This window comes from Carettochelys insculpta, chromosome 1, assembly GCF_033958435.1.
Source record: "Carettochelys insculpta isolate YL-2023 chromosome 1, ASM3395843v1, whole genome shotgun sequence".
Lineage (NCBI taxonomy): Eukaryota > Metazoa > Chordata > Testudines > Carettochelyidae > Carettochelys > Carettochelys insculpta.
In genome coordinates, this window is record NC_134137.1 from 166027417 (window position 1) to 166055201 (window position 27785).

General features: G+C 44.1%; 1 protein-coding gene across 1 annotated transcript in view; it reads left to right on the plus strand.

The window, feature by feature from the left end:
• The window catches only part of CYBB (cytochrome b-245 beta chain), a 37678-nt gene extending 11458 nt beyond the window's left edge, over nt 1-26220 (plus strand). Inside the window, exons 4-13 of the mRNA XM_074983394.1 lie at nt 3190-3274; nt 4612-4757; nt 6070-6260; nt 13662-13791; nt 16104-16196; nt 18062-18315; nt 18872-19034; nt 20097-20243; nt 23728-23852; nt 24679-26220. Of these exons, the coding sequence (XP_074839495.1) occupies nt 3190-3274; nt 4612-4757; nt 6070-6260; nt 13662-13791; nt 16104-16196; nt 18062-18315; nt 18872-19034; nt 20097-20243; nt 23728-23852; nt 24679-24805 (1461 nt within the window). The 3' untranslated portion in view covers nt 24806-26220. The remainder of the gene's footprint in view (nt 1-3189; nt 3275-4611; nt 4758-6069; nt 6261-13661; nt 13792-16103; nt 16197-18061; nt 18316-18871; nt 19035-20096; nt 20244-23727; nt 23853-24678) is intronic.
• The last annotated feature ends 1565 nt before the right edge of the window (nt 26221-27785 follow it).

Sequence of the window (27785 nt, forward strand, 5' to 3'; positions counted from 1 at the left end):
TTATGTGCTCAGTTCAGCTGAGACTTAGATGAGCAGGACAGGTGATATGCAGCAACTATAGTTTCTGACTGAGTTTGATCTCTTGGGCAAACTTAGCCACATGGGAGCAGAATCTGTGTTAGTTGTGGCCACATTTTCCCAAGTTTGTTTGTACCTCTCAGCCATGTCAGTTCCTGTTGTGTTGGCAAAACGTCTGTCAGCAGAAGGGATGGCTGTCATAACTGCACAAAACAATCGGGGCTTATTTGCTTTGAAATTAAAAGATGAGAACAAAAGGCCAAGAATTGGATGGCCCAACGCATTGGGAGGCTTGTCAAAAATCGGACTAGACACCATGTTTCCAGCAATATGTTCCATTGGGTTAAATACTAAAGCATCATCATTTTCTCACAGATACTTATGAGTGAGGTTGTCTTCATTAAGAAGTTTTTTTACTTCTGCACTGGACTGGACAGGCACACAAAGTCAACAACAGGCCCCTCTGCTACCAAAGAAAGAAGGCATGAACACGCACAAATTCATTGATGCAATCTTGCTGTGTCCTCTTTCATGAAAGCCTTGGTGAAAGCTCCTGATATTGACACTCTCGCCTGATGCTCGCTTTCTTCTTCAAGCTTCTTGCGTCGCTTGCTGAAAACATGCTCCTTCATGCCACAAGTGCAAGCACTGACTTCAGGGCTGCAGTCCTTGCCGTGCTGTGCATCCTTTTTTCCTTGAAATTCACTAAGCCCTGATTTTCTCAGTAATTCAGGGGTAGGTTTGAGTGTTTTCCTCATGTTTACCTTTTTTTTTTTTTTGCTGTAGCTCTCTGTAACCCCCGTAGAGCTTCCCAACCTGGAGCTCTGTCTGCTGGTAGTTTAGGGTGAAGTCCACTGTCTCTGGTAGGAAAGGGCAGCCCAAGGCAGACTCAGAGCCTGCTCATCTATCAATAGGGAGAAGCACTGGTTAGAACGACAGAGGTCTGGAGAAGGATTGCTCGTGCACCTCTTCAGAGGAAGGGGCAGAGTGAAATGATTGACAAGGAAAAGTCCTGGAAGAGCTAGCTTGGTCAACAGGGAGTGAGGTGTCCTCCCTGAGAGCCCTGCAGGGGGAGAAGCCATTTTGGTGGTAGTCTGGAACCAGCCACAGAAAGGGCAGGACTGGCTTTGTGGAGATCAAGAAGAACCCAGGGCCTATTCATCCAAACCCATGAGGAGCTTGGCACTAAAGGTGCTATCTGAGTGGATGAGGGTATTACACATCTTTATCGTGGAGGACTGATGGTTTCAATTTGGTGCCACCCTAAAGGGATGGACAGAAAGTGGGTAGTTTCTCCTTGTGAGCCAATCAGAGTGTGACATTAATGTTGCTTGATTTTTCCAACCTTCCACCATGTGCTCTGTGTTATACACTGTGGAACGGCTTCATCTCAGTGTTGCAGGATGCAACAATAATGTAAAGCTTTAGTGTTTAATAAAAATAAGTACCCAAAAATACTGAGTAGATTGATAAATGGGTGCAAGTCAGTAAATTACAGAACTCCTTTAGTGAAAAACCCTGGCAATGTATCAGTGAAAATTGGTAAGAATTGATTACTCAGAACTCTAAACATGGTCAATCCATCTTCACTCAGGACTTCTGTGCTTTCTTGAAAAAAATATGCTTGTATTTTCGCAGATGTCTTAAAAATAATCTGGTGTGTCCTGTTTCCATGTCTCGATGCTAATGTTAGACAGTTTGTATCGTGTTTCCTGGTAGCTGCCTTTCATGATTGGCAAAGAGATGACAATGTGTTGCAGTCAAAAGTTATCTCAGGTTGTACACTGGGTTTTCTGAGTACAAAACATGCTGACAAGATATCTGTTAACCACAAGCAGTTTATTGCGCTGACCGGCTTTAGCAATGAACCCTTAGCTAAAAAGCAAAAGTGGCATCTCACGTCCCTTCTGCAAGCTGGGAATCCTGGTCAGCTGTGGACAAGTGGGAGTTCTCTAGTCTTCCGAGGCACTGGTGCCATGGCCCATCAGTGAGGTCCGATTTGGCAGTTTCTGTGCAGCTTATATACAGCTTTTCTGCCTCATACAGTTCTGTTAGGCCACTCATTACCATTTACAGTATTCACTTAGCTGTCACTTGTTGATCTGTTATTGGTTCTGTTACTTCTTGTTCCTTAACCCTGTTTATAGGTTTACAGCTTCTCATCATACAAGATTGTTGCATGTCTGTGCCCTTCCTCTTGGCTCTATCTACAAATTGTTCTGCTACAATGCCACCACCTATCTTGTTTGGTAGTTTTCCCCTGAAGCTTGTTCCTGGCTCATTAGATCCAGGGGCGGGGGCGGAGAGTGTGCCTCATCACCCCTAAGCTTTCACATACAAAATTCTTCCTCAGTTGACCACTACACAATGTAATGAATGTTCCAAAAGACAGGAATACAAATGAGCATAGCCTCTCACTGATCCAAAGACTTCCACTGACTTCAAAGCAATCTGGATCAGGCCTCAAATGAGCCAATCACTCTCACAATTGTTCCCAATGCTGCCAGCTCTGTTTCGTTTAAGAGTCAGGTTTTCAACTTTATGTATTTGTTAAAGAGATAGTTATTACTGTTTGTCTTTGGAACAACACTAAGTTGCAAGATGGACAAGTTAACTTCAGGCCAAGATGGTTAACTTAAGGATAAGTTAACTGGCAGGTCATCAGTTCTTCTTTTTTATGGGAAGGAATTGTAGCTTATTATGTGTCTGTAAAGTGTCTAGTGCCTTTGGGCTTGTAACTCTTTGAGACATAAGCATACCCTCATTATATGCTTGTACAGTGGGATCCTGCTCTGAATGGAACCTCTGGGTGCTACCCTAGCATAAATACTCATGAATGATAATACCTCTAGTGCTGCAGAGAATTGTCCCAGACTCTAGTCCTTATATAAAAAACAGTTTTAATTTAGTACAAGATAGATATCCACTCTCCGCCATCTTGAACTCCCCTCTCTTCATCAAGTAACTTGATTAAATCAAGTATCTTATGGCATTATTTGGCATCATTGTATGGTAAAGTACCACACTATAGCATTTAATTTAGTTCATTGTAAATCTTTACATCAGTTTCAGCAAGTCTTGTGCTCAATTAACCTGGGATAGTTTCCCAGTTTACAATATCCTTCACAGCACAAATAACCTGCAATGGCTTTTCGTTTTTTTAACCCAAAGTGCTGCTCAACCCGTGTCAGAAGACAGTTGGACAGGAACCTCACGTTTCATAAAATGGTGGCTTGGATGATCGCCCTTCATACCGGTAGGTATTTAAGAGCTTGCTTGATCATTGCTTTATCATTTCAACTTGCATAGAATCCAAATGGGAACAGTGTCTTTGGAGTTTATGACCAGGTACCTCATTTAACTAAACTAAGAGGCATGAGTTAAATCAATTTCTGATTTAGTCTAGTCTGCAGTATCACAAAGCAAAGGACAAGTGGCTAAAAAAGCTCACTGTAGCTCTGTTGTTCCACTGCAGGCTATTCTTTAATAAAGAGTAATAAGTTATGTCATCAGAAAAATTGATACCCAGAATTTAATGCTTACGGAAGCTTGTTTCCAAACTGTGATGTTTGTGGTAAACAAGGAGAGTAATGGAAGACAAGCTGCATACAAAAGACTGGGTAAACAGTCTTTCTCCTCTATTTGTTAAAGACTTTTCTATGGTGCTGACCACCACAGCATCTGAGCATCTCACAAACAAGAATTCATTGAACTTTATACTACTGCTTTGATCCCTGCCTGAAGTACATCTGTTGAATTATTATTGGCAGTTTACAGGAGGACAACTGGGGCACAACTCCATTGAGTGATTTGCTCAAGGTCATGTAAGAAGTCTGTGGCAGAGCTGGAAAGGTAACTCAGACCATCTGAGTTGCATACATCTTTATTGTACATCTGTTGTACGGGTGCTAGATTAGATCCCACATCCCAAATTTTCAAATGCAACTAGTGATTTTGAGTGCCCAACTAAAGACATCTCAAAGGAGCTGAATTTCAGTAAGTGCAGAGTGTCCACCCACTCCCCCACTTGAACTGGTGCAGAATACAGCTGCAAAGGTAAATGAGGAAAAACCACATGCAGCAGCATGTGTTGCTAATTAACATAATCAGGAAGGATGCATTAGCAAATAGGACACTACATTGAAATGGAAGAAACATAAATTCAGTTCCTGGCTCAGCCACAGTCTTTCTGTGTCACACAAATCACTTAGATTGCCTCGTGCCTCAGTTCCCCATCTGTAAAATGGGCATATCACTGTCCTTTCGGACAGGGTGTTTATGGGGATAAAATCCACTAGTGATTGAGGCTAGACAGTTCTATTCCATATGTTAGACAAGCCCCTAGTGGTAAAAAAACTGAAACTTTTTTTGAGGTATCTAGACACAAAGTTGCCTTGTGGTAGCATTTGGGAGGTTTACCTCCCCTATACCACACCAATATTTTAATTTTGTTCACTGGAATGTCTACCCTGCCCCTCTTGGTGGCCTTCCCTACACCCTGTCCTGCAGCAGGCACCAATCACCCCTACCTATGTAGAAGATGGCATAACACTTCCCTAACACCAGCTGTGTTGTTTTCTCTGTCACTCACAGCAATACACACTGTCGCACACTTATTTAATGTAGAGAGGTGTGTGGATGCACGTGTTGAAGCAAAAGGAACTATTCAAGCTGCTCTCTCTGATCTTGGTGACAAGCCAGGACAAACCTACCTGAATTTTGTCCGAAAGAAAATTCCGGTAAGTGACCTGTGCTGCAGGGAATGTTCACATTGCAGCTGTGTCAGTGACATTGAATTATTTGGTAGGGTTAATTGACTGAATCTGTGTTTAAACCACAGTACAGGAACAATCCCGACAGTATATTCCTCTATATTAGCCATAGTTTATAATAGTGATGCTGAGCTTTAGCAATAGTTCACATTTGTCCCCTAGCAGTCTCAGTCCTTTAGAAACAGTAATTCATTAAACTGCACCTGTGTGAGGTAGCTAGATAAGCATCATTATTATTCCCATTTTACAGTTGTGCTAAGAAAGTCACAGAGGTGTGAAGATTAAAATCTTCAAACTAAAATTCCTACAGTTAAGGTCTGTTTTTTTATCTGGCTCTTCCCCCCCGCCCACACACACAGAGTTGCTCAGCACCTACAATTCCTACTGACTTTATTGCTGGTGTCAGATAGTCAGCACCACTGAAAAACAGAGCCTTCATATTGGTACCTACAGGTGGATGTAGGCTCCTAACTTTAGACACACAGCTGTTAAAATGTCAATTTCAGTGCTATTTTTCCCCACACAGCTGGCCAGTGACAGAGCTAGAAACAGAGCTCAGAATTTCTGACTGCCACATGCCAATGAGCTGAAAACACTATCTCTTTCCCATTCAATTTAGTTTATTCATATTCACTACAAGTAAAGTGTAGCAGACATAGGGTGTTCATAAACACCAGAGTGACTTAGGAGCACAAGTCCTTTGGAGATCAATCAGACTTGCACTCTTAAATCACTTGGATGCATTTGAAAATCTCACCTGTGAGGTTAAAATTCCCATTGGTTTCAATGGGGCCAGGATTGCACTCCATGTGTAGATGAATGTTGGGTTCAGGCTGAAGCTCCTGATTCTTAAAAGGGTTCTTCCGATTATCAGTCAAACCTATTTGGTTGCCTGTTTTCAACATGCTGTAACCACAGTGTCCCATAACATCATCTTGTAACCCAGCTGGTGTGTATTCTAATAGCCTTCTGCACATGCCTATGGCTGTAGTGACACAGATGGAGTTGGGAGGTGTCCCTAACCAAACACTTCAAAGATAGTACAACTAAATGCAACTGCATCACTCTCAGCCACAACAGGCCCAGTGGGCTTCTTCTATCCCCCACCCTTTTTCCTATCAGCTGCTGATCACTGCTGACCTTTTAACTATTTTTTTCCCGCTGTTCCTGACAGAATGCTCCCTCCTTAAAGATTCTAAAATGAAAAAGGAGTGATGGTGCCCAATTCAATTTTGATAAAATTGTCTTCATTTTAACCCCATGTGTGTTTATTTCACAGAACCCTGAAGGTGGCCTATATGTAGCTTTCACATACTTGGCAGGGCTCAGTGGTGTCATCATTACATTGGCCCTTATATTAATCATTACGTCATCCACTAAAACCATTCGAAGGTCCTATTTTGAAGTATTTTGGTTCACCCACCACCTCTTTGTAGTCTTCTTTATTGGACTTGTCATTCATGGTGTTGGGTAAGTATTTGTAAATATTTCCTGCATGCGCTATAAGATACATAGTTCATGTACTATAAATTGAAGCCCAACAAACACAGATATGTAATGTATTGATTAGTCATTTAGGATGCTGTCAGCTATTATCTTGATAGTGATCTTGATTATTATCTCTACGTTAATTAACATTATCTTATTATTATCTTGATAATGATTATTTGCTCAATCTTACAAACACTTACACAGATGAGAGACAAGTTGTCTCACATGCATGAATCTTTACAAGTGCTGGACAAATTTAGAGTCACAGTTATTCATTTATTGACTTTCTAATTAGAAAATACTTTTCTTTGCAGGGTTTCTCTGTACCTTACCCTTATTTCCTAGAAGGAATTAAATAATATATCGCCTGAAATTGTTAAAAGGAAATAACACAGCAAACACATTTTTGTTGCCTTAATGCTGAATCTAACAAGGAATTATCTTTCCTAACAATGTTAATAAGAACAGTCCATTAGTGTTTCAAAATTGGATTTCAATGTTTGTAATTTTATTTATAGACAAATATTAATTGTTGGGGCTTAGAGACAGCTCCTAAATTCCAAACAGGCACACTCTTCCTCCAATGGATTGTTCATTTCGTTCCTCTTTATTTTCTTTTCTTGCAAAATAGATTAAGAAATTATAAAAAGAAAGAGAGAGAGGCACTTTAACACTTGGGAAAATGAATAGAAATAGATTAAGAGATTATAAAAAGAAAGAGAGAGAGGCACTTTAACACTTGGGAAAATGAATTCCAGTTACTATTTAAATGTCAGAAGAGATGAACAAAAGCAGGACAGAAAATCATAGAATCATAGAATTCTAGGGCTGGAAGGAGCCTCAGGAGGTCGTCTAGTCCATCCCCCTGCCTAAAACAAGATCAACCCCAACTAAATCATCCCAGCCAGGACTTTGTCAAGCTGGAACTTAAAAATCTCTGTAAGTAGTCCATTGTGGCCAATGATGACGTCTTGAGCTTGCACAGGCTCATCGGTTGTGGACTCGCGTGTCGCTGAGGAGTCCAAGCTTTGAACGGCACGGGCGTTCGCACTGGGGGCAAGGGGATGTCCTGGCTCTGTTGGTGAAGCTGCTGCTGTTGCTCTCTTCCTCTCACGAGTGTCAATGAGGCGTATGCGTCGCTGCTCTTCAAAGTTGTTATACACGTGTCATAGGAGAGCACACCAGCCTGTTTGGTCTTTTGCATGCTGCTCTAGCTGATCTGGTTTTAAACCAGCATGAGGAATGTTGGCCTTCACACAGTCTTTCTACCTCTTGCGAGGCCTACCTTGATTCCTTTTTTCCTGGGAGAGTTCGCCATAGAGGAGTTGCTTAGGGATTCTTGACTCCTCCATTCGTATGACGTGCCCTGTCCAGCGAAGCTGGGCTTTCAGATTCATGGCTTTGATGCTCGTGGTTCCTGCTCTGTCCAGGACTCCCAGGTTCATAACTCTGTCCTGCCACTGAATGTGCAGTATTGACCTCAGGCTGCGTGTGTGGAAGCACTCCAACAGTTTTATATGTTTTCTGTACGAGGTCCAAATTTCACAGCCATACAGGAGCCTGGTCAGGACTACAGCCTTGTACACTTTCAGTTCAGTGGACTGTCGGATATTGTGCTGATTCAACACTCACACTCTCAGATGTCCTTGTGCCTGGCTGGCCCAGCCGATTCTGGCATTGATTTCTTTGTCAAGGGACCCATCACTGGCTATCATACTGCCAATGTACTTGAACTCCTCTACTGTTTTTAACTCTGTTCCTTTAATAAAGATTGAAGCGGGGAGAACAGCAGATCCTGGAACAGGTTGAAACAGTACCTCGGTTTTTCCTAGTCTGATGGTCAGACCAAAGAGGCAAGTGCCATCAGCAAACTTGTTGATGATGAGCTGGAGATCAGATTCCTTGTGTGCTATAAGTGTGCCATAAAAACCTCTAGGGATGGAGATTACACCACTTCTCTAGCTAACGCATTCCAGTGCTTCACCACTCTCCTGGTGAAATAGTTTTTTCCTAATAGCCAACCTACATCTGTCCCTGTGTAACTTCACACCATTGCTCCTTGTTCTGCCATCTGTCACTACTGAAAACAGTCTCTTTCCATTCTCTTTAGAGCCCCCTTTCAGGAAGTTGAAGGCTACTATCAAATTGCCCCTCAGTCTTCTCTTCTACAAACTAAAGAAGCCCGAATCTCTCAGCCTCTCCTCATAAGTCATGTGCTCCAGCCCCTTAATCATTTTCATTGCCCTCCGCTGAACCTGCTCCAGTGTGTCCACATCCTTTCTATACTGGGAGGCCCAGAACTGTCCGCAATACTCCAGATGTGGCCTGACCACTGCCGAATAGAGGGGAATAATAACTTCTCTAGATCTGCTGGAAATGCTTCTCCTAATGCACCCCAATATGCCGATAGCCTTCTTGGCTACAAGGGCACACTGTTGACTCATATGCAGCCTTTCATCCACTGTAATCCCCAGGTCCTTTTCTGCTGCACTTCTACTTAGCAAGGTGGTACCCAGCCTGTAATAACAATGCTTGGGATTCTTCTGTCCCAAGTGCAGGACTGTGCACTTCTCCTTGTTGAAACTCGTCAGATTTCTTTTGGCCCAATCCTCCAATTTCTCTAGGTCACTCTAGACCCTTTCTTCACCCTCCAGTGTATCCACCTGACCCCCTAGCTTAGTGTCACCTGCAAATTTGCTGAGGGTTTAATCCATCCCCTCATCCAGGTCCTTAATAAAGACGTTGAACAGTACTGCCCCTAGAACCGATCCTTGGGGTGCTCCACTTAAAACCGACTGCCAACCAGACCTTGAACCATTGATCACTACCTACTGAGCCTGTCCATCAAGCTAGCTTTCTATCCATTTCACAGTCCATGTGTCCAAGCCATACTTCTTTAACTTATGGGCAAGAGTATTGTGGGAGACTAATAAAAACTTTGCTAAAGTCAAGGTATATCACATCCATTGACTTCCCCATGTCCACAGAGCCAGTTATGTCATCATAGAAGAAATCAGATTGATCAGGCATGACTTGCCCTTCGTGAATCTATGTTGACTACTCTTGATCAATTTCCCCTCTTCCAAGTGTTCCAAAATGGATTCCTTGATGATCCCCTCCATGATTTTTCTGGGGAATGAGGTAAGGCTGACTGGCCTATAGTTCCCTGGATTGTTCTTCTTTCCTTTTTTAAAGATGGACGCTATATTTGCCTACCAATCATCTGGGATCTTTCCTGATCTCCATGAGTTTTCAAAGATAATGGCCAAAGGCTTTGCAATGACATCTGCCATTTCCCTCAGAACCCTTGAATGCATTAAATCTGGACCCATGGATTTATGTATCTCTATCTTTTTTAAGTTGCTCTTAATCTGTTCTTTCCCCATTGAGGGCTGTCCACCTCCTTCCCATATAGTATTGCCTAGTGCCATAGGTTTGGAACTGATCTTGTCTGTGGAGACTGAGGCAAAAAAAGCATTGAGTACTTCAGTTTGTCCTGGATCATCTGTCACTAGGTTACCTCTCTCATCCAGTATTGGCCCCACACCTTCTCTGATCACCCTTCTATTGTTAACATGTCTGTAGAAACCCTTCTTTTTACTCTTCACATTCCTTGCCATCTGCAGTCCCGATTTCGCATTCCTTGCTAGCTGCAGGTCCAGTTAAAGAAAGATACCTAGCATCTAGTCACAAGCAGCATTTCTTAGCTTATGATCATAAACTACAGTTATGAGGAAGTTCTTAAGGTGACCTTTTAAAAAAGAGCTTGATTTGTCCAGAAGACGGAAGAGTTGTTTAAAAATGGTCAGTAAAGATGACTGTGCAAATATACTTCCTCCCACAACTGTGGATGGCCCCAGGGAGAAGTCAAAAACAAGACTGTCACAGGGACTTTCTGTCACCATCGGAGGGAAGGCTGCTTCCACTGGCCCGGTGGCGGGTTGGTACACCCCATCACAACATCAGACAAACACAGTCAGGGACTCCAACCCCATGGAGGTGGCGAACAGTCACCAAAACAGGGCTTCAGCCCCCTGGCCAAGGCAGAACAAATTAATAATCTATGGCTGGGGGTGGCAGGCTATAATTATAATGCCTGCCTGCCAGCATGGAGTGGAGAGCAGGGGAACCCAAGACCACCCTATTCTGGGTTCTGACCCAGGGCCCTGTGAAACTGGTAACCTCCCTGTTTTGGGGTCAGAATCAACTCCAATGCTTTCCTTGGGTCACCTCATACCCTTAAGTCCATCGTGAGCCTGTCTTCCATGAGCCGTGATTGAAGTTGGTCTCAACGGCCGGTGTGTCTCCATAGCATAGCCCGGGATACCCACCTCAGGAGTCTGGAAGGCTGACCGGAGCCACAGCAAGTGCTTTCCCTCCTACTCAGTCAGCCCAGACCGAGCGAGCCAGCCAACTTTTATCGGCTCCCTCCACCTGAGGCACGTGCAGCAGAGATGTGAGGGGCGGGGCGGTCATGGCTGGTTGGGCCCAAAGTGACTGTTTAACCCTCGCTTGCCCAGTGCAGTATGGATACACTCCATCACAAAGATTACAGTTGGTGGAGCAGAAATAGCAAACGAGAAAGGGGCTATGACATTAGCTTGTTGTTGTGTCCAAATCTGAGGAAGTGGAGGTTAGGTCCATCAATGGCTATTAGCCAGGATGTGTAGGAATGGTGTCCCTAGCCTCTGTTTGTCAGAGCCTGGAAATGGATGGCAGGAGAGGGATCACTTAGGCCATGCCTACACTGGCACAAAACTTCGAAATGGCCATGCTAATGGCCAAATCGAAGAATATGAATGAGGCGCTGAATTGAATATTCAGCGCCTCATTATCATTCACATGCTTCCGGCTGCGGCCCTTCCAAACCGCGGTTTTCGAACACCCGCGGCGTGGCTACACAGGGGTCCTTTTCGAAAGGACCCTGCCCATTTTGAAATCACCTTATTCCTCTTAGCTGAGGGGAATAAGGGGATTTCAAAATGTGCAGTGTCCTTTCAAAAAGGACCCCCGTGTAGCCACACCGAGCTGTGCACATTCGAAATTGGCTCTTTCAAAGCGCCGCAGCCAGAAGCGTGCGAAGGATAATGAGGCACTGAATATTCAATTCAGCACCTCATTAGTATCCTTCGATTTGGCCATTAGCATGGCAATTTTGAAGTTTTGGCCAAGTGTGGCCACAGCCTCGGTGACTACCTGTTGTGTTCACTCCCTCTGGGGCACCTGGCATTGGCCACTGTCAGAAGACAGGATACTGGGCTGGATGGACCTTTAGTATGACCCAGTATGGCCGTTGTTATGTTTTTAATGGATCTTCCCCATGCAAACTCATGATCTAATAAAGACATTTGTTAGTCCTTAAGGAGTTACAAGACTGCTTGTTATTTGTGTTAGTGGCCGTGTCTACACATGCCCCAAACTTTGAAATGGCCACGCAAATGGCCATTTCGAAGTTTACTAATGAAGCGCTGAAATGCATATTCAGCGCTTCATTAGCATGCGGGCGGCAGCGGCGCTTCGAAATTGATGCTCCTCGCTGCCGCACGGCGCGTCCAGACAGGGCTCCTTTTCGAAAGGATGCCGCCTACTTCAAAGTCCCCTTATTCTCATGAGCTGATGGGAATAAGGGGACTTCGAAGTAGGCAGGGTCCTTTCGAAAAGGAGCCCCATCTGGACACGCCGCACGGAGGCGAGGAGCGTCAATTTCAAAGCGCCGCGGCCGCCCGCGTGCTAATGAAGCGCTGAATATGCATTTCAGCACTTCATTAGTAAACTTCGAAATGGGCATTTGCGTGGCCATTTCGAAGTTTGGGGCACGTGTAGACATAGCCAGTGTGAGGTAAATCCATGACATGTTTTGAAAACTAGGATGGTAAATGATCAACAACTACTAGTAAGAGTTGTCTTTTCACTTGCAACCTTGGTAGTTTAAACTTGCACCAATGAAAACCTTGACATTTAGAGAACAAGTATTAGAAAACCTGACGAGAGAACTGTAGTACTCTAAATGGGAGCAAATGAATGCAAAAATTAGATTTCTGTAGAGGAAAGCAGTCCTGTAGCACTTTAAAGATAAGCAAAATAATTTATTAGGTGTGAGCTTTCGTGGGACAGACCCACTTCTTCAGATATGGAAACCTTCCAGATCTGAAGAAGTGGGTCTATCCCATGAAAGCTCATCACCTAATAAATTATGTTGTTAGTCTTTAAAGTGCTACCACACTGCTCTTTTGTTTTGTGACGTTACAGACTAACATGGCTACCTCTCTGTGACTGTAGAGGAAAGGACAAGTTCTCGCTACAATTTCAAGAGAGTAGGCGGTTGTACGGAGATGGGAGATGTTAAAGAAAGGATCAAACTTTTGAGGAATAAGGGGGCTTTCAGAAGGGCCCCATCTACACAGCTCTGTGGCTTCTGAAGGGGATCTTCCGGAAGTGACCTCTCATGGGACTATGCAAATGAGGCATGTGAAATTTAAATCCATGCCTCATTTGAATATTCCCTTTGCTCATTACCAGGCCCCTTCTGGAAGGGAGGGGGCTGTGTAGACACAGCCCTTGAGATTAAGATAATTCCAGTGTTTTTGGCCTTGGGGCAAAGCTGAAGTCTGATGGAGAATGATAATGTGTTCAGAAACATTAGGCAGAAGAAGACTTTTCACCTAGAGAAAGATTTGGTCTTTCATACATGAAGTGTAGATGTCACTGAGTAATCAGGTGCTGAGAGACTAAGTGTAGTTTGATGGAAAATATGCAACTCATATCTCAGGAGATGCCACGCTGTATGCCGTCTGCATAGGGAAAAGCAATAACCAAAGGGGATGCTAGAAATGAGGGGAAATCCTCCCCTGGTGCCGACTGTTATAATGCTATTGCCTTCTTTGCATGAACTAGTGCATAGGGGACTAACTGCAGCTCTATCCCACAGCTTCCAAGAGACATGAGAAGTCAAAGATGTGGCTTGTACCACTGAAGTTTGTTTGCCGTTATTCCAGTTATAGCCACTGATAAATTGAGGAGTTTGATCTTTCCATCTCTCTATTTCAGAGGAAAAGAAATAGAACAGGCAGAAAGAAAAATCAGGCTTCCTTTTAAACACGATATTCTCTTTGTGGTTAAGTTATTACAAATTGTAACTGTCATGTTTCTCAGTTCTCGTCACTTGATATTTCATGTATGTTAGGAAATTTCCCCTAGGAAATCAATACAGATTTTGCTTTCCTTTTGTCCTTTTCTTAGTGGCAAATCTGCAGATTGAGCAGTGCAGTAGAATCTTGCCAGACAAAAGGAAATTAACAGTGCAGAAATAAATTGTTGGATGTAATACCTATCAATCTTAGCTCACGGTTCATTGCCATTAACATTTTTGTTATCTTCAAGACGTATTGTACGTGGACAGACAGCTGAGAGCTTGAAAGAACACAATCCAAGGCAATGTGCAGGGAACTTCACTCAATGGGGAAAACTAGGCTCATGTCCTATTCCCCAGTTTGCTGGAAATCCTCCTATGGTATGTTCTAGTGCCTTAAATATAAATACAGTAATGAGAATCTTCCAAAACTTTAATTTTTTGTGCTAAATAATATGTTTAGATATTATATGAAGGTTCATTTGAGTCTAAATGTGCAGAAAACCATGAGAATCTGTGGGAAATCACTTGTCCTTAACATTTTGAAGTGGCCAGTTGTAATCTAAGATGGACTAAGGATGAACTCCCCAAATGCACTGCATGTAGAGGATAACTCCTTAATGTCTTGCCCTTGAGCTGATATTTGAGTCATATATCGTTGTTGGGTGGGCTTCTCAGGAAACGAAGAACTTTTGGGGAAAACATCCGACATAAAAGCACTGTGCAGTCAGTACTGAGCGCCTATCTTCAAGATGACAGCACCAGCCCTACCTTTCTGAGCTGGTTGAACTACTGTCTGGAGTAGTTCTGCTATTGGTCCCATCAGTGGATCTCCAAATATTCTCTTCCAGAGACAACTGAAGTTACCTGAATTGGTCCAAACCCTCTCTAAAACAACATGTTTATATTAACAGGCTGGGCAAATGGAAAGGGGAAAATACTGAATGAGATTGACATGCCAAAAAAAACAAAACTAGAACCGTGCATTAGATACAATCATAAGCTTGCAAGGTATATTCAAAAATATGATAGCATGCTCAGAAAAGGAAAAATTACAAACTCCTCAGGGCAGGGATAATCCTCATGGTATGTGTTTGTACAATGAGATTCCCAACCTATGACTGAGGTCTCAATAATAAATAATATTGGGAGAGAAAATTTCATATAGTTAAGCTAGGCATCTTTCATTCAAGTAAAATGATGGCTTAAGGAACCTCGAGGCTACTGTGTTCATTCTAAGGATGTTTTTGGCTTAGAGCTTATTGTGATGACAAACTCCAAAGACACTTGTAAAGTAGTCTATCTGGAGACTGAGTTTGTGTCTGTCATTGGCAAGCTTACTGTGCTGCCAAAGCTTTTGGCACCCACATAACTGCCAACTGAGCAGCAACGTTCCTTGACTCAATCTCAGGTTCCATCCAACTCTATCAGTAGGAAACACACTTGTGTGAAGGTGAGGGGAGACTGATACAAATTTACATCAATATGTGAAGAGACATGTCAGGCACTGTGCAGTATCATCAATGAGTATAATCACCAGGAGAGGGTGAACCTTCCAGTTCAGATACACTGAGTGACTTATTTCCCAGAGTTTTGTGTCACTATTAAAAGTAGTTTTCCAACAAAGCCGGACTCAATTTCTGAGTAAAAGCTATGCAGTTGTACATGTATAAATGAGAACAGAATTTGTCCCATTATGTTTACCAGGGACAGGGGCAAGGCCACACTCATTTGGTTCTTGACTGCTTTTCAAACTTGATAGATCATAATGGAATTTTTTTAAATGTCATAATATTCCAGGGCTTGTCACTCAACCTGTCAGTCCCATTTCTTTGAAAATATTTTTAAAATTAACTCATCACCCAGGTCTTGTCAGAGGTCATATTACTATCAGTTTACTAAAATCCACATCATTTAAATATGCCCCACTGATTGTGGCTATAGTACTAGTTCAGTTAGTGTGGTTACACTAGGGATTCATTTATTTCTATGATTTTTACTAACCTTTAAGGTTTTTAATGTATAATGTACTCTTAATATTACACACTGTATGTCATGAAGAGTCACAGAGCAAGAGAAAATAAATGCTGAACCAGGTAAGGGATTGACTCCTGAGGCAGATTTATACTTATTCTGATATATAAAGCCTGAAAAATCCAAGCGCTCTGCTTTGAAAGTTGAATTGACCAATTCAAACTAACTTTAGAAGTTTCTAGAGAGTGTACACTTGAGGACTGTAAATTCTTCATTTCAGAAAATTCTATCCACCAAATGTGGGCCTCTTGCTCATCCAATCTTCTGATCCTTACATTGGGATTTGAGAATGTCCCGCTCTACTTTGAAAGAAAAAGTGTGTACACATTATCCCACATTGTGGTCATAGTCACTCTGGACTTTAGCCACAGGGAAAGAAGCACCCATAGGCGAATGTTATTCTGTAACTAGCCAGCTGTACTGTAGTGACTGTAAATCCATCTGCAACACCTGCTAGTGGGAAAATCCACTCTCAAAGGAGGAAGTTGCTTTGAAGGTTTGATGTGATGTGTCAACATCCCACTAACAGATGTAGAACATCAATTCGCTGAAATTAATTTCTGTGTACAAAAAGCCTCCGCTGTTTCATGTAAAGTAAGTTATCGACATGTATCTTGCTTCCTCTCCTCATTTTTTTCTTATCTTTGTTCTGCTAACAGACATGGAAGTGGGTAATAGTTCCTATGATTTTGTACCTCTTTGAGAGGTTAGTGCGATTTTGGCGTTCACAGCAGAAGGTTGTAATCACAAAGGTATGTATCAATGTTACATGTTTATCTTGGGCAAAATGCCCTACAGTACTTGTTGCCAGTACTTGAAAATATAGTACAGTGTCTGCAGGAAAAGGGATGGACTTCCATATGCCAGGGCGTGTTATTAAAGAAAGTACCTTGGGGAAATGTTCTGGGTGTTGTTAATGAAAACGAGTCCCTTCAGCTGTATAGTGGCACTTCTAGTTATTTATGTGCTCTTGGAAATGTTTCTGTAACCTGTGTGTCTTGGTTGCTCACCTGCAAAATGGGAATAACAATACTTCCTTTCTCCAGCCCTTTATCTGAATTGTCTGTTTAGACTATGGATTCTCATGGGCAAGACATGTTTTTCACTAGTTGTCTGTGCAATGCTAAGCACAAGAGGGGCCCTGTCTTGGTTAGGTCACTAGACGTTACTTTAACACAAATAATTACAAAGATAGCCAGTTCTGAAGCTAGCCAATAGCTTAGTATCGGAGAGGTAGCCAGGTTAGTCTGCAACTTCGAAAACAACAAGACTTCCTGTGGCACCTTATAGACTAACAGATAGTTTGGAGCAGAAGCTTTCGTGGGCAAAGACCCACTTTGTCAGATGCAATAGATTAGAACTCCTTCTCCAACCTCTTCTGAACGTTGCTGGCAGATTCAATGGAGAGGTCAGTGTTAAACAGTCACAGAGACTGAATTAATAGCCGTGTCTACACGTGCACGCTACTTCGGAGTAGCGGCACTAACTTCAAAATAGCGCCCATCACGGCTACACGTGTTGGGCGCTATTTCGATGTTAACATCGACATTAGGTGGCGAGACGTCGAAGCCGCTAACCCCATGAGGGGATGGGAATAGCGCCCTACTTCGAAGTTGAACATCGAAGTAGGGCACGTGTAGCCGGTCCGCGTCCCGCAACATCGAAATAGCGGGGTCCGCCATGGCGGCCATCAGCTGAGGGGTTGAGAGACGCTCTCTCTCCAGCCCCTGCGGGGCTCTATGGTCACCATGTGCAGCAGCCCTTAGCCCAGGGCTTCTGGCTGCTGCTGCTGCAGCTGGGGATCCATGCTGCATGCACAGGGTCTGCAACCAGTTGTCGGCTCTGTGGATCTTGTGTTGTTTAGTGCAAATGTGTCTGGGAGGGGCCCTTTAAGGGAGCGGCTTGCTGTTGAGTCCACCCTGTGACCCTGTCTGCAGCTGTGCCTGGCACCCTTATTTCGATGTGTGCTACTGTGGCGTGTAGACGTTCCCTCGCAGCGCCTATTTCGATGTGGTGCTGCGCAACATCGATGTTGAACGTCGACGTTGCCAGCCCTGGAGGACGTGTAGACGTTATTCATCGAAATAGCCTATTTCGATGTCGCTACATCGAAATAAACTACTTCGATGTTGGCTTCACGTGTAGACATAGCTAATATCTTGTCCCTCAAGATGATCATTTCCAGCTAGACTTAAATAACCACAGTGGCAAAGTGGCTACCCATGCCATAAGTCCCGTCGGGCTATAAGCCAAAGGCTTCAGTTCCTAGTGCTGTCAATCCAGTGCCCTGCCTGTGTGCTATCCTCCATCCCTGCGGTGACCAGGTGGCACTGACATTCTGCACCTGACAGTAGTCAAACATGTGCCCCACACAGGCAAGGTGCACGATGTAGCTCTCTGCCGTATAGCAATGTGTATGAAATGATAAATAATAGTCACAAGAATGGTATGAAAATGTTTAAACCAGCAGCTTAGATTCCACAGTTGCCTGTAGACAATGTGACCAATTTAAGTTGCTCCCACAGTGGAATATGATGCCAGGTGGTGATGGACGGGATGATACTCGATGGGGCTGGTGGTGTAGCTGTTGACAGCCTTTGGTATTGTGTGCCCGCAGGTGGTCAATCATCCCTTCAAAACATTTGAGCTCCAGATGATGAAAAAGGGCTTCAAGATGGAAGTTGGGCAGTACATTTTTGTCCAGTGTCCTGCAGTGTCTCATCTGGAGTGGCACCCTTTCACGCTGACTTCTGCCCCTGAAGAGGATTACTTCAGCATTCACATCCGTATTGTGGGAGACTGGACAGAGGGCTTGGCCAAAGCCTGTGGATGTGATAAACAAGAATTTCAAGAAGCATGGAAATTGCCAAAGTATGTGCAACCTCCATGGTCATCTCTGAGAAGGGACAATGGTACAGCAAGTCTGTGAGGCCTAAAATTAGACCCACCTTCCTTGGAGGCATGTGTCACACATTCCTTCACACCCTTTCTGAGTGATTCTGTCCATGGAAAACACACTTGAGCAACTTTATCTTTAAGCTTATCAGCCAGAGTCTTGGGTTCCTGTTCTGGCTGTAAGTGATCAGTGGAAAATTCCACTAATGGAGGAGAACTCACCAAAGACATAAAACCAGTGGAACTAGCTTCTGTGCCACTGATCTTTTCTCATCACCAACAAGTGGGTTTAGCTGGGGAGAGCTCCGTTGTACCAACCCTTCACTGGTGTAAATTAGAGCAGCCCCAAGACTGCTCTATTTCATATCGGGGATGGGTATCAAAGAATTAGGTACCTGTAACTAGTTTCACCGTTCTCCACTTGTGCTAAAAGGTACTTGGACATAAGGTTTACCTGAGCCCAGATTTTTTTTGTATGTGGTAATAAATGTATAGATGTTATTTTTTATACTAATTGTATGCCTTCTTTTAGGATAGCTGTGGATGGCCCCTTTGGCACAGCTAGTGAAGATGTATTCAGTTATGAAACTGTGATGCTGGTTGGAGCTGGAATAGGGGTCACTCCATTTGCTTCTGTTCTCAAGTCTGTCTGGTATAAGTACTGCAATGATGCAATCAATCTAAAACTCAAAAAGGTATGTTGCCCTGGGGGTACAAAATCTTCCCAATGAACGGGGGCAGGGGGAGAGCCAACAAAACAGCCACAGCAAACCTTATGAGCAGACTGCCCTGCTCCAAAGATGTGCCTGCCTACTGGGAGAAGAGTCCAAAGATTTAACAAGACTAGTATCGTACGGAAAAATGACAGAAGCAGCTCCAAACCCAGGGACCCAAATCCTGGACTTGGCAGAGTGCAGGGAACATGGACTACACCCCACAGATTTCCACCTAATTGAGGAGACAGTAGTACAGCCACTTCAGCACCTCTTTTACTCTACTGCCAGTCAGGTTGCCGTAAACTTGGCATCTGCTGCATTCCTCCCCACAGTTCAGGGTTGGATTTTAGGTCAATGGAACTAAGTAGTCACTGATCTACCAGCCATGCCCTCACTTTTGCAATCGCCCTGTGTTGAGCACAAGGCGTTCTCACAATTCCTCTGTCCACTTCTGGTCACATCCTCTCTGCCCCCCTCGGGTCGAGGAAGTTGCTCAAACTTCTGCTGCCTGCTGGGCTCTCGCTGGCTGCAGAGATGGAGGCAGGTTTTCCACATGTCATTTTTGAAAGGCTTAACAAATTGTCACTCCGAGGCAGAGTTCCCTGCAAGGTGAGCACTTACGCAGACACCCAGAAAAGATTCAGACGCCAGCCGGCTGATTAGCAGCACGCACGCAGCTGGCAGCATGTGTTTCTGCTGGGGGTGCACATCTGCACATGCCTCGGTGCACATAACAAAATTTATTCCCCACATGGATTGAAAAAAATAGAGGGAATCCTGCTCTGAGGGAGCAGGGGTGGAGGAGACAGCATGACTGAGTAAATAGGACACAGGTGGAGGAAAAACGGGAAGCCGTTTCCCTTCTCCATAATTGCTAACTCTGCCCCACAGCTCTTCCAGCCTCTAAAAAAGTTATGATGCCAGATGAACTTCCCATTAACTTTGGGAACAAGGAGAATTTCTACAACGCCAGTAAACAGTACCTCAATGGAAATGCGTAAGTGCATACAGAACATAACCGCTTATTTCCGTCTCCTTCAGATCTATTTTTACTGGCTCTGCAGAGATACTCATGCCTTTGAATGGTTTGCTGACCTCTTGCAATCCCTGGAGACTCAAATGCAGGAGCGGAATAATGCAGAGTTTCTCAGTTACAACATCTACCTTACAGGCTGGGATGAATCTCAGGTAACCACTCTTGAGAAAATGTCTGTCCCTTAAAGATCATAAATTTTATTTATTATTTCGGTGTGTTTGGTTTGGTTTTGTGAAGGTGCAGACATTCAGGTAGGAGCTGTACCATTTTTCCAGCCCTTTGTGGCTCTTGGGATGTTTCATTTAGAAGGGTAGTATCCGAAAGAACAAGCTGCACAAACCTGTGGCCAACTGACAAATTGCCATATGTTAATCCCAGAAATTCTATTGGTCAGAGTGCTCAAAACCCAATATTCCCTTGTCACAGGACCTGGCCTTCCCTGACCTAGACCTAATGTGGTGCACTTCAGGCACTTCCAGTCTCAGTTTCCCTTCTCTCAGGGTCATGTCAGAACTCCATCCAGTCTAAAAGAATGTGAGAAAATTTCCCTGCTCAGATTCTAATTTCTTCAGCACTAAAGAAACTTGAAGTCTCTTGCCTTGGGCTCATTGGTTACTCAGCCCTCCTTCTTGGGACCTATGCTCCCTTAAGAGAGTTTCTCTCTACAACTGAGCATTAACTCCAGCTTGGTCTCTCTGCAGCAGCTCATGCACAACTCGGCCAGTGGCAGCACATTTCCTTCAGGAGTTTTCTGGCTCCGCTGCCCAGCTTGTGGGTTAGGATAATGCAAGCTACTTTTGGGCGACCAAGAACCATTGGATAGTTAGGAAATAAATGAGTCAGTAACGAAAGAGGCTTATTTTAGGTTTGGGGTTTTTTTAATTATATTTCACTCTACTTATATTCTACCCACACAAAATTCTGTGAGTGGAGTGGGTGGGCAGTTGTCACACTTTTAGACATGAGGAAGAGAAGAAGAAAGATCATATTCCTCTTGATTCCAAATAAGTCACTTCAGTAATTCCATTTTCCAGAAACTGGGGATGGATCACTTGACAAGTGCCTGTTCTGTTCATTCCCTCTGAGGTACCTGGCAGTGGCCACTATTAGAAGACAGGAGCCGGGGGTAGATGGACCTTATGTTCTTATGTTCTAATTAATTGTTCTCCGAAGTATGTCGAGTGATTCTGTTATTGCCTAATTCAACTCCTGCTGAAGTAAACATGGGTCTTTCCATTGATTTACATGAGCTTTGTCTCATGCATTTAACGCCTATTGACATTCCACAGAGATGGAAAAGCAAGATGAAGGACCATGCTCCCCTGTGCTGACTACAGGAAAAATTGCCTGTGTTCAGGCAAGTTCAGTGGCAATCAATCAGAACAATGCAGCACAAATATTCAACTCAACCTTAAGCTGACTGACCACCAATTAAAAGAAAAAAACTACGTAGCTGGATTTTCTATTCACCTTTTTATCTTGAAGGCTTTAGAATTCACAGGATGAAGAGGTGACACACACAGCCCTGCATCCTCCCCACCACATACGCACACAGTATTGATTCATACCCTTTACCTCCTTACACACTCTAGCCCCCCGGCGCGCGCGCGCGCGCGCACACACACACACACACACACACACACACACACACACACACACACACAGAGGGAGATTTGGCATATACTCACTCCGTGCCCTTCTCTCCCATGTCTCTGCTTACACACACACACACACACGTGATGCACAATCACCTGGTGCCCCTATCTCACATACCGACTGACTAACACTCCTTACCTTGCACTCGCTGCCTCCGTGCCTGGCTGAGCTCCCGAGACAGACCCACCCCCAAAGTGTTCCTTGCAAGTTGAGCGCTTGGGCGATCATTCAGGAGTGATTCAAATGCTGTCCAGCTGATTAGCAGAGCACCCACTGCCGGCAGCCTGTGTTTCTATGGGTGGTGCACATCCACACATAGCTTGGTGCACAATATAAAATTTATTCCACCAATGGATGGAAAAAAATTCAAGGGAACATTTCCCACTCACCCCTTACATGCCACTGTGTCTTCCCAGGGAAATGCTAGGGGGGAACATGTGGGATCAGCTGCCTCCCCCCGAGTTCTACCAGGATTCACACTAGAACTTGGCCAGCAGCAGCCTTTGGCACTGTGTGGGAGGAAAGAGAGAGGAACTGCTTCCAGCCTCAGTGGAAGGGGGGTCTTGGCACATGTCTTTGCAGTGCTCTACCCCTTCCACCCACCCCCTTGCCCGCCACAGCTGGAAGCAGCTCTCATCGCTTCCTGCCCACACAGTGTTGAAAGGCAGTTAACAGCCGCCAGGAAGGGACGAAAGCTGCTGCTGGCCATCAGTTCAACCCAGCCGTCTTCTGCCCTGTCCCATGGCTACTGAATGGTGGAAAGGGGTTAAGCACCAAGGACACATTGTGCACCAGGGTCCAGAGAACTGGACTGTAGGGGCTTCAGTGGCCACAGAGCCTGTCCAGCAGGTGGCTAAGCTGGGGAGGGTTCCTAGGGGGCACAGAAGCCCTGCACTCCCTAGGGGAAGGACCAGAGGAATCGGGCGGGCGGGGAGAGTGTGCTAAGCCTATGCCCAGGGGCACTGCTGTGGAGCCTGCAGGTTTGAGATGGGAATAATCTGGACATTGCTTCCCCTCTACCAGGCCCTCCATAGTTGGTATGCACTAGGGGCTGCACTGACAGAACAGCAGGGGGAGTGGCCTACCACTGCATCCTCACCAGGGGCACATCAGTATAATGGAGGGGAGCATCTTATCCTTACTGTGGCAGCAGAGAACCTGAATCAGGCAGCTCATAGAATCATAGAGCTGGAAGGGACCTCAGGAGGTCATCTAGTCCAGCCCCCTGCTTCAGTCAGGATCAACCCCCACTAAGTCAGCCCAGCCAGGGCCTTGTCCAGCTGGGACTTAAAAACCTCGAGGGATGGAAAATCCACCACCTCTCTAGGCAACACATTCCAGTGCTTCACCAGCTTCCTGGGGAAGTAGTTTTTCCTAATACCTAACCTACACCTCTCCCTCTGTAACTTCAGACCATTGCTCCTTGTTCTGCCATCTGACACCACTGAGAACAGTTTCTCACCCTCCTCTTTCGAGCTCCCCTTCAGGAAGTTGAAGGCTGCTATTAAATCACCCCTAAGTCTTCTCTTCTGTAAACTGAGCAAGCCCAAATCCCTCAGCCTCTCCTCACAGGTCTTGTGCTCCAGACCCTTAATTATTTTTGTTGCCCTCCGCTGAAGCTTCTCCAGCACATGCACATCCTTTTTATACCAGGGGGCCCAAAGCTGGACACACTATTCCAGATGTGGCCTCACCAGTGCCAAATGGAGGGGAATAACCACGTCTCTAGATTGCTAGAAATGCTCCTCCTCATGCACTCTAGGATGCCGTTAGCCTTCCTGACGACAACAGAAAGTTAATGACTAGCTTTGAGGACTAGTATTTTCAATGAAACAAATTCCACATCCCAAAGGGACTCTTCTGGCCTGAAGATACTTTCACTGCATGTTAATAAGGTTAACCTTTTAAAGCAGTGCTAGAGTGGCCATCTCTACAGGTCTCCTTACCTGCTTCCTCAAGTCTTTGTTTCCTTTCCAATAGGCCACTCATTTTACAGTGCACCATGATGAAGAGAAAGATGTGATTACGGGTCTGAAACAGAAAACTTTGTACGGCAGACCCAACTGGGACAATGAGTTCAAAGCCACTGCAAGTCAGCACCCAAGGTAAACCTGAATTCAGGTCTATAGTGTCTGTGTTGTTAAAAAAAAAAGAAAAAAGAAAGGAAATTTCCTTACTCCTTCTGTTGCTCATGTTCGAGAGGCAAAGTGCTCCAACTGACTGGATGAGGACTTCAGGGCCAGGAAGTCCCTAAGTCTTGGTTCAGAGTAGGCGTTTTCCTCTGAGGCCCCAAAGCCCGGGCTGAAACACTCAGATACCAGGTGGCTTTCATCACTTTAGACCAATATTTTCCAGAATATCCACTAATTTTGGGTGCTAAATTTCATCCCAAAAGGACTGGTTTTAGATGTACTAAATGCCTGACTGACATCAGCAAGAACTACAGGTGATTCATATTGCTAAAAGCAGCCCTTAAGATGGAAGGGCTATATCTGGGAACCCAAAATTTGAAGCAACAAAATTAGAGGCTGCTTTTGAGAATGTGGCCCTTAACCTCTCTGTCTCAATTTCGCTGGACCAATAGTTTACTCCATTGGAATCGATGGAAGTTTTGCTCTTGGCTTCTGCAGGATCAGTATTTTGCCCAGCGTTTGTTTTTAAAAGCACCTTTATAAATCCTGCCTGTCAACTTTATGGGTTTTAGGGGGATGGATTAGTTCCTGTTTGAAGAACACTGTGAAGGATTAAAGGGATAAGTGCATTAATGGTAAGTAGCTGATACTGTAATGCACACTTTTATTCTGGTGCCTTTAGTGGGCTGTCAGCTACAGATCTAAAGATCCATTTACTCACCCACGCTACTCATATTGCTGTGGATTGAATACTTGCTTGATTACTCACCACATTATGATGTTCTTTCTTTCTTAACAGTTCCAGAGTAGGCGTTTTCCTCTGTGGCCCAGAAGCCCTGGCTGAAACACTCAACAAGCAGTGTATTAGCAGCTCACAAGCTGACCCACGAGGAGTACACTTCATTTTTAACAAGGAAAACTTTTAACTTGCTGGCCCCAAAAGGACTCAGTCCAAAAAATTAAGCAGCTTGTTTCTTTGTCTGTTGGAATTTGGAGATCAGGGACCAGAGTCTGATCTCTGTTATGCTGATGTAAAGCCCTTTGCTTCAATGGAATTGTCCTCAGTTTACACTGGTGTAACTCAGAGTCCAGTTTGACCTGGCATGGGCTTCCACATTCTGAGCAATTTGTCGAAAATTTGTTCTCTGTGGGGTTTGTCTCAGTAAAATACCTGTCATTCCTAGTGACATCCTCAGAGTATGTATAGAGGTTGCATCCTGGGGAGCCAGGTTACACTGATAACAGGTTAGGCCTGGGGAGGGGGGGATTTATTAACATAATGCTTGCTATTTAACATGCAGTTTACCTTGGTTGCAGGGATTTCCTGGAAGAAGAGGAGGTTTGGGGAGGGGTGAATGGGACAGAGGTCATTACAACAGAAAGATCATTCGCTGCTTTGCACTCATGCATTTTCCTGCTATCAAATCCAAGTTGATATTTCTTAGGGTATGTCTGCACTATAAATGACTTTGGTGTAGCTTATCTCACTTGGGTATGAATTATTCACAACCCCTAAGCAACGTAAATTACACTGACCTGTGTGCAGGTGTGGAGAGCCTGATATCTCCCAACAAAATTACTGCCTCTCCTGGAGGCAGGAGCTAGTAAGCTGACAGGAGATGTCTCTCTCAGAAGCTTAGAGCATCTTCACCAGAAGTGCTAGTGTGGCACAGCTGCCTCCAGGCAGTGGTGTAGACATCACCTTACCGTAAAGAGTGATTTTCTGAGAACAAACTCTGTCACTCACATTGGCAAAAGGAATGTGCAGACGATCATTGGCTGTGTTTACACGTTTAACGTTCTTAAGGCACTGAATTAGACTGTAAGCTCTTTGAAGCAGAGACCTTGTCTACCTGATTGCTTATGTAGCTCCCAGCATAATGGGATCCTTATTTTTAATGGGTTCTCTCTGCACTACTGCAGTAATTAAGGAGAATAAAACACATCCAAGGCAGAAATGAGGTTGTTTAATCTGCTGTCTTTGTTCCTCAGCTTTTGTCCAGTTTGTTCCAAGTGATACCTTCCTAAACTATCACATTTTTTGAGTGTTTCTCTGGAATATTTCAACTCATGTCACTGTGATCAAGTCAATTTGCGCGTAGCTAATAGTTTTCAAACTTCAGACAAAACTCCTCCTCCTAATTCACAGGTCTCTGACTGCTCGCTACTTTTATGTTGGTGGCACAGAAATATAAGCAAAAATAGTGTTTGTGTTTTCATAGTCTTCTCCCGCTCTGCTTTCAAGGACAGCTCTGAAAGGGTGAAAGTGCTCAGCAAAGGATTAAATGGGTCCATTCTTTGGAATTTTCAAATACACAGAATGCTTTTTGATCCTGCTGCTGTGCTATTTCTCTTTGACAACAGAGGCAGGTATTGAAAAAAAGTGCCTGTGGGCTGTATCTGCAATTGGATGCATAAAGCTCTCTACATACACCCACACACAGAACAATACTTTAAAGTAACTGTGATGGGCCACCTGGAGAGGCAAAAATAATATGCACTTGGAACCTTCACAAATAGATTTTTATTGCAGGCTAGGTAGAGAGTCATGCACATTCCCTACTCAACCACACAAGGGAAAATGTAATGTAATGTAACGCGCTGTGGATTCCCTCAGTGCCTTTCTGGCTTTTGTGTATGGTCCCCCAGTGCACTGCCAGCTTGCTGACTTTTCAGCTGATAAACAGCCCCCCCGGAGCCATCTTCTTGTAGCAGTGTTATCAAGGGACCACCTACTTCTGCAAGTCCAGCCACGTTTGTACAGACTTGTTATTAGACAAATGTATTTTTAAACCCCTACTTTCTGGTTGCAGGATGGTATCCCTCCTCCCATCACACATCTTTATTTTGTGACAGTAACCTATATTTACATATTTCAGGAACACAGCCTCCCATTCCTTATTTAGTAAAGTCAGCTCCCCAGAGCTGTTGTGTCATTTTCCATTATATTAATGTTTGGGGTGGGGGATCCCATGTTTGCATGGAGCTTATAAATCACAGCTTTTATAAGAAAAATCTCAAGCTCTTTCTCTGCAAGGACATTTAGAAATATGAGATACCAGGGGGGTGAGAGCCTATATTTTATTGGATGAATGTCTGATGGGGAAAGAGCTTGAAATATGTATAAGAAGTGTAGCAAAAGAAAAGGAAATAAATGAATTTGGATTGTTGTTAAGAAACTTGCCTTTTAATCATTTTTATTCAGTAGTTTTGCTTTCATCTGTTAGTTTTCTAGAAAGTGCCATTATGTTTGTTCTTTTTTAAGACTCTCCCACTCTTTTCTGCTGCCTCCTATTTCAGTAAGTTTCCCTGTTTGCATTTTATTTCGGTAGCATGAGATGCTTCTTGTCATCATTAATTCAGAATAAAACCTCCAGAGCTGCTTGCTAAACCTCACTTTCCAAAATCATATGAAGAATGAACAGGTCTTAACCAAGGGGAGTGGGAAGGGGAGCCTTGCTGCTGATAGAAATAAGGGAATTTCAAAATTGGTGGGGTCCTTTCGAAAAGAACCCCCTGTCTGGATGAGCCGCGTGGGAGCGAAAAGCGGCAATTTTGAAGTGGCACAGCTGGCGGCATGTAATGAAGAGCTGAAAGTGCATTTCAGCGCCTCATTAGTATTCTCCTAAATGGCCATTAGCATAGCTATTTTGCAGTTTTTTCTGAGTGTAGACACAGCCATAGCGTTTAAAGTTAGTTATTCTGCCTTCGGGTACAGAGACGATGCAAGGCACCCTATCCTCTCTTGTCTAGCTCATGTAAGGGCTCCTAGAATCTTAGCCCCTGCACCCAAGATGCTCCTCACAAAAGTATCTCACCAAATATGGTGGGAATAAGCAAAACCATGTCTCTACATCCTCCACATGCAAGCTGGACAGCAGAGCAGACAGGCCAGGCAGCAGGATA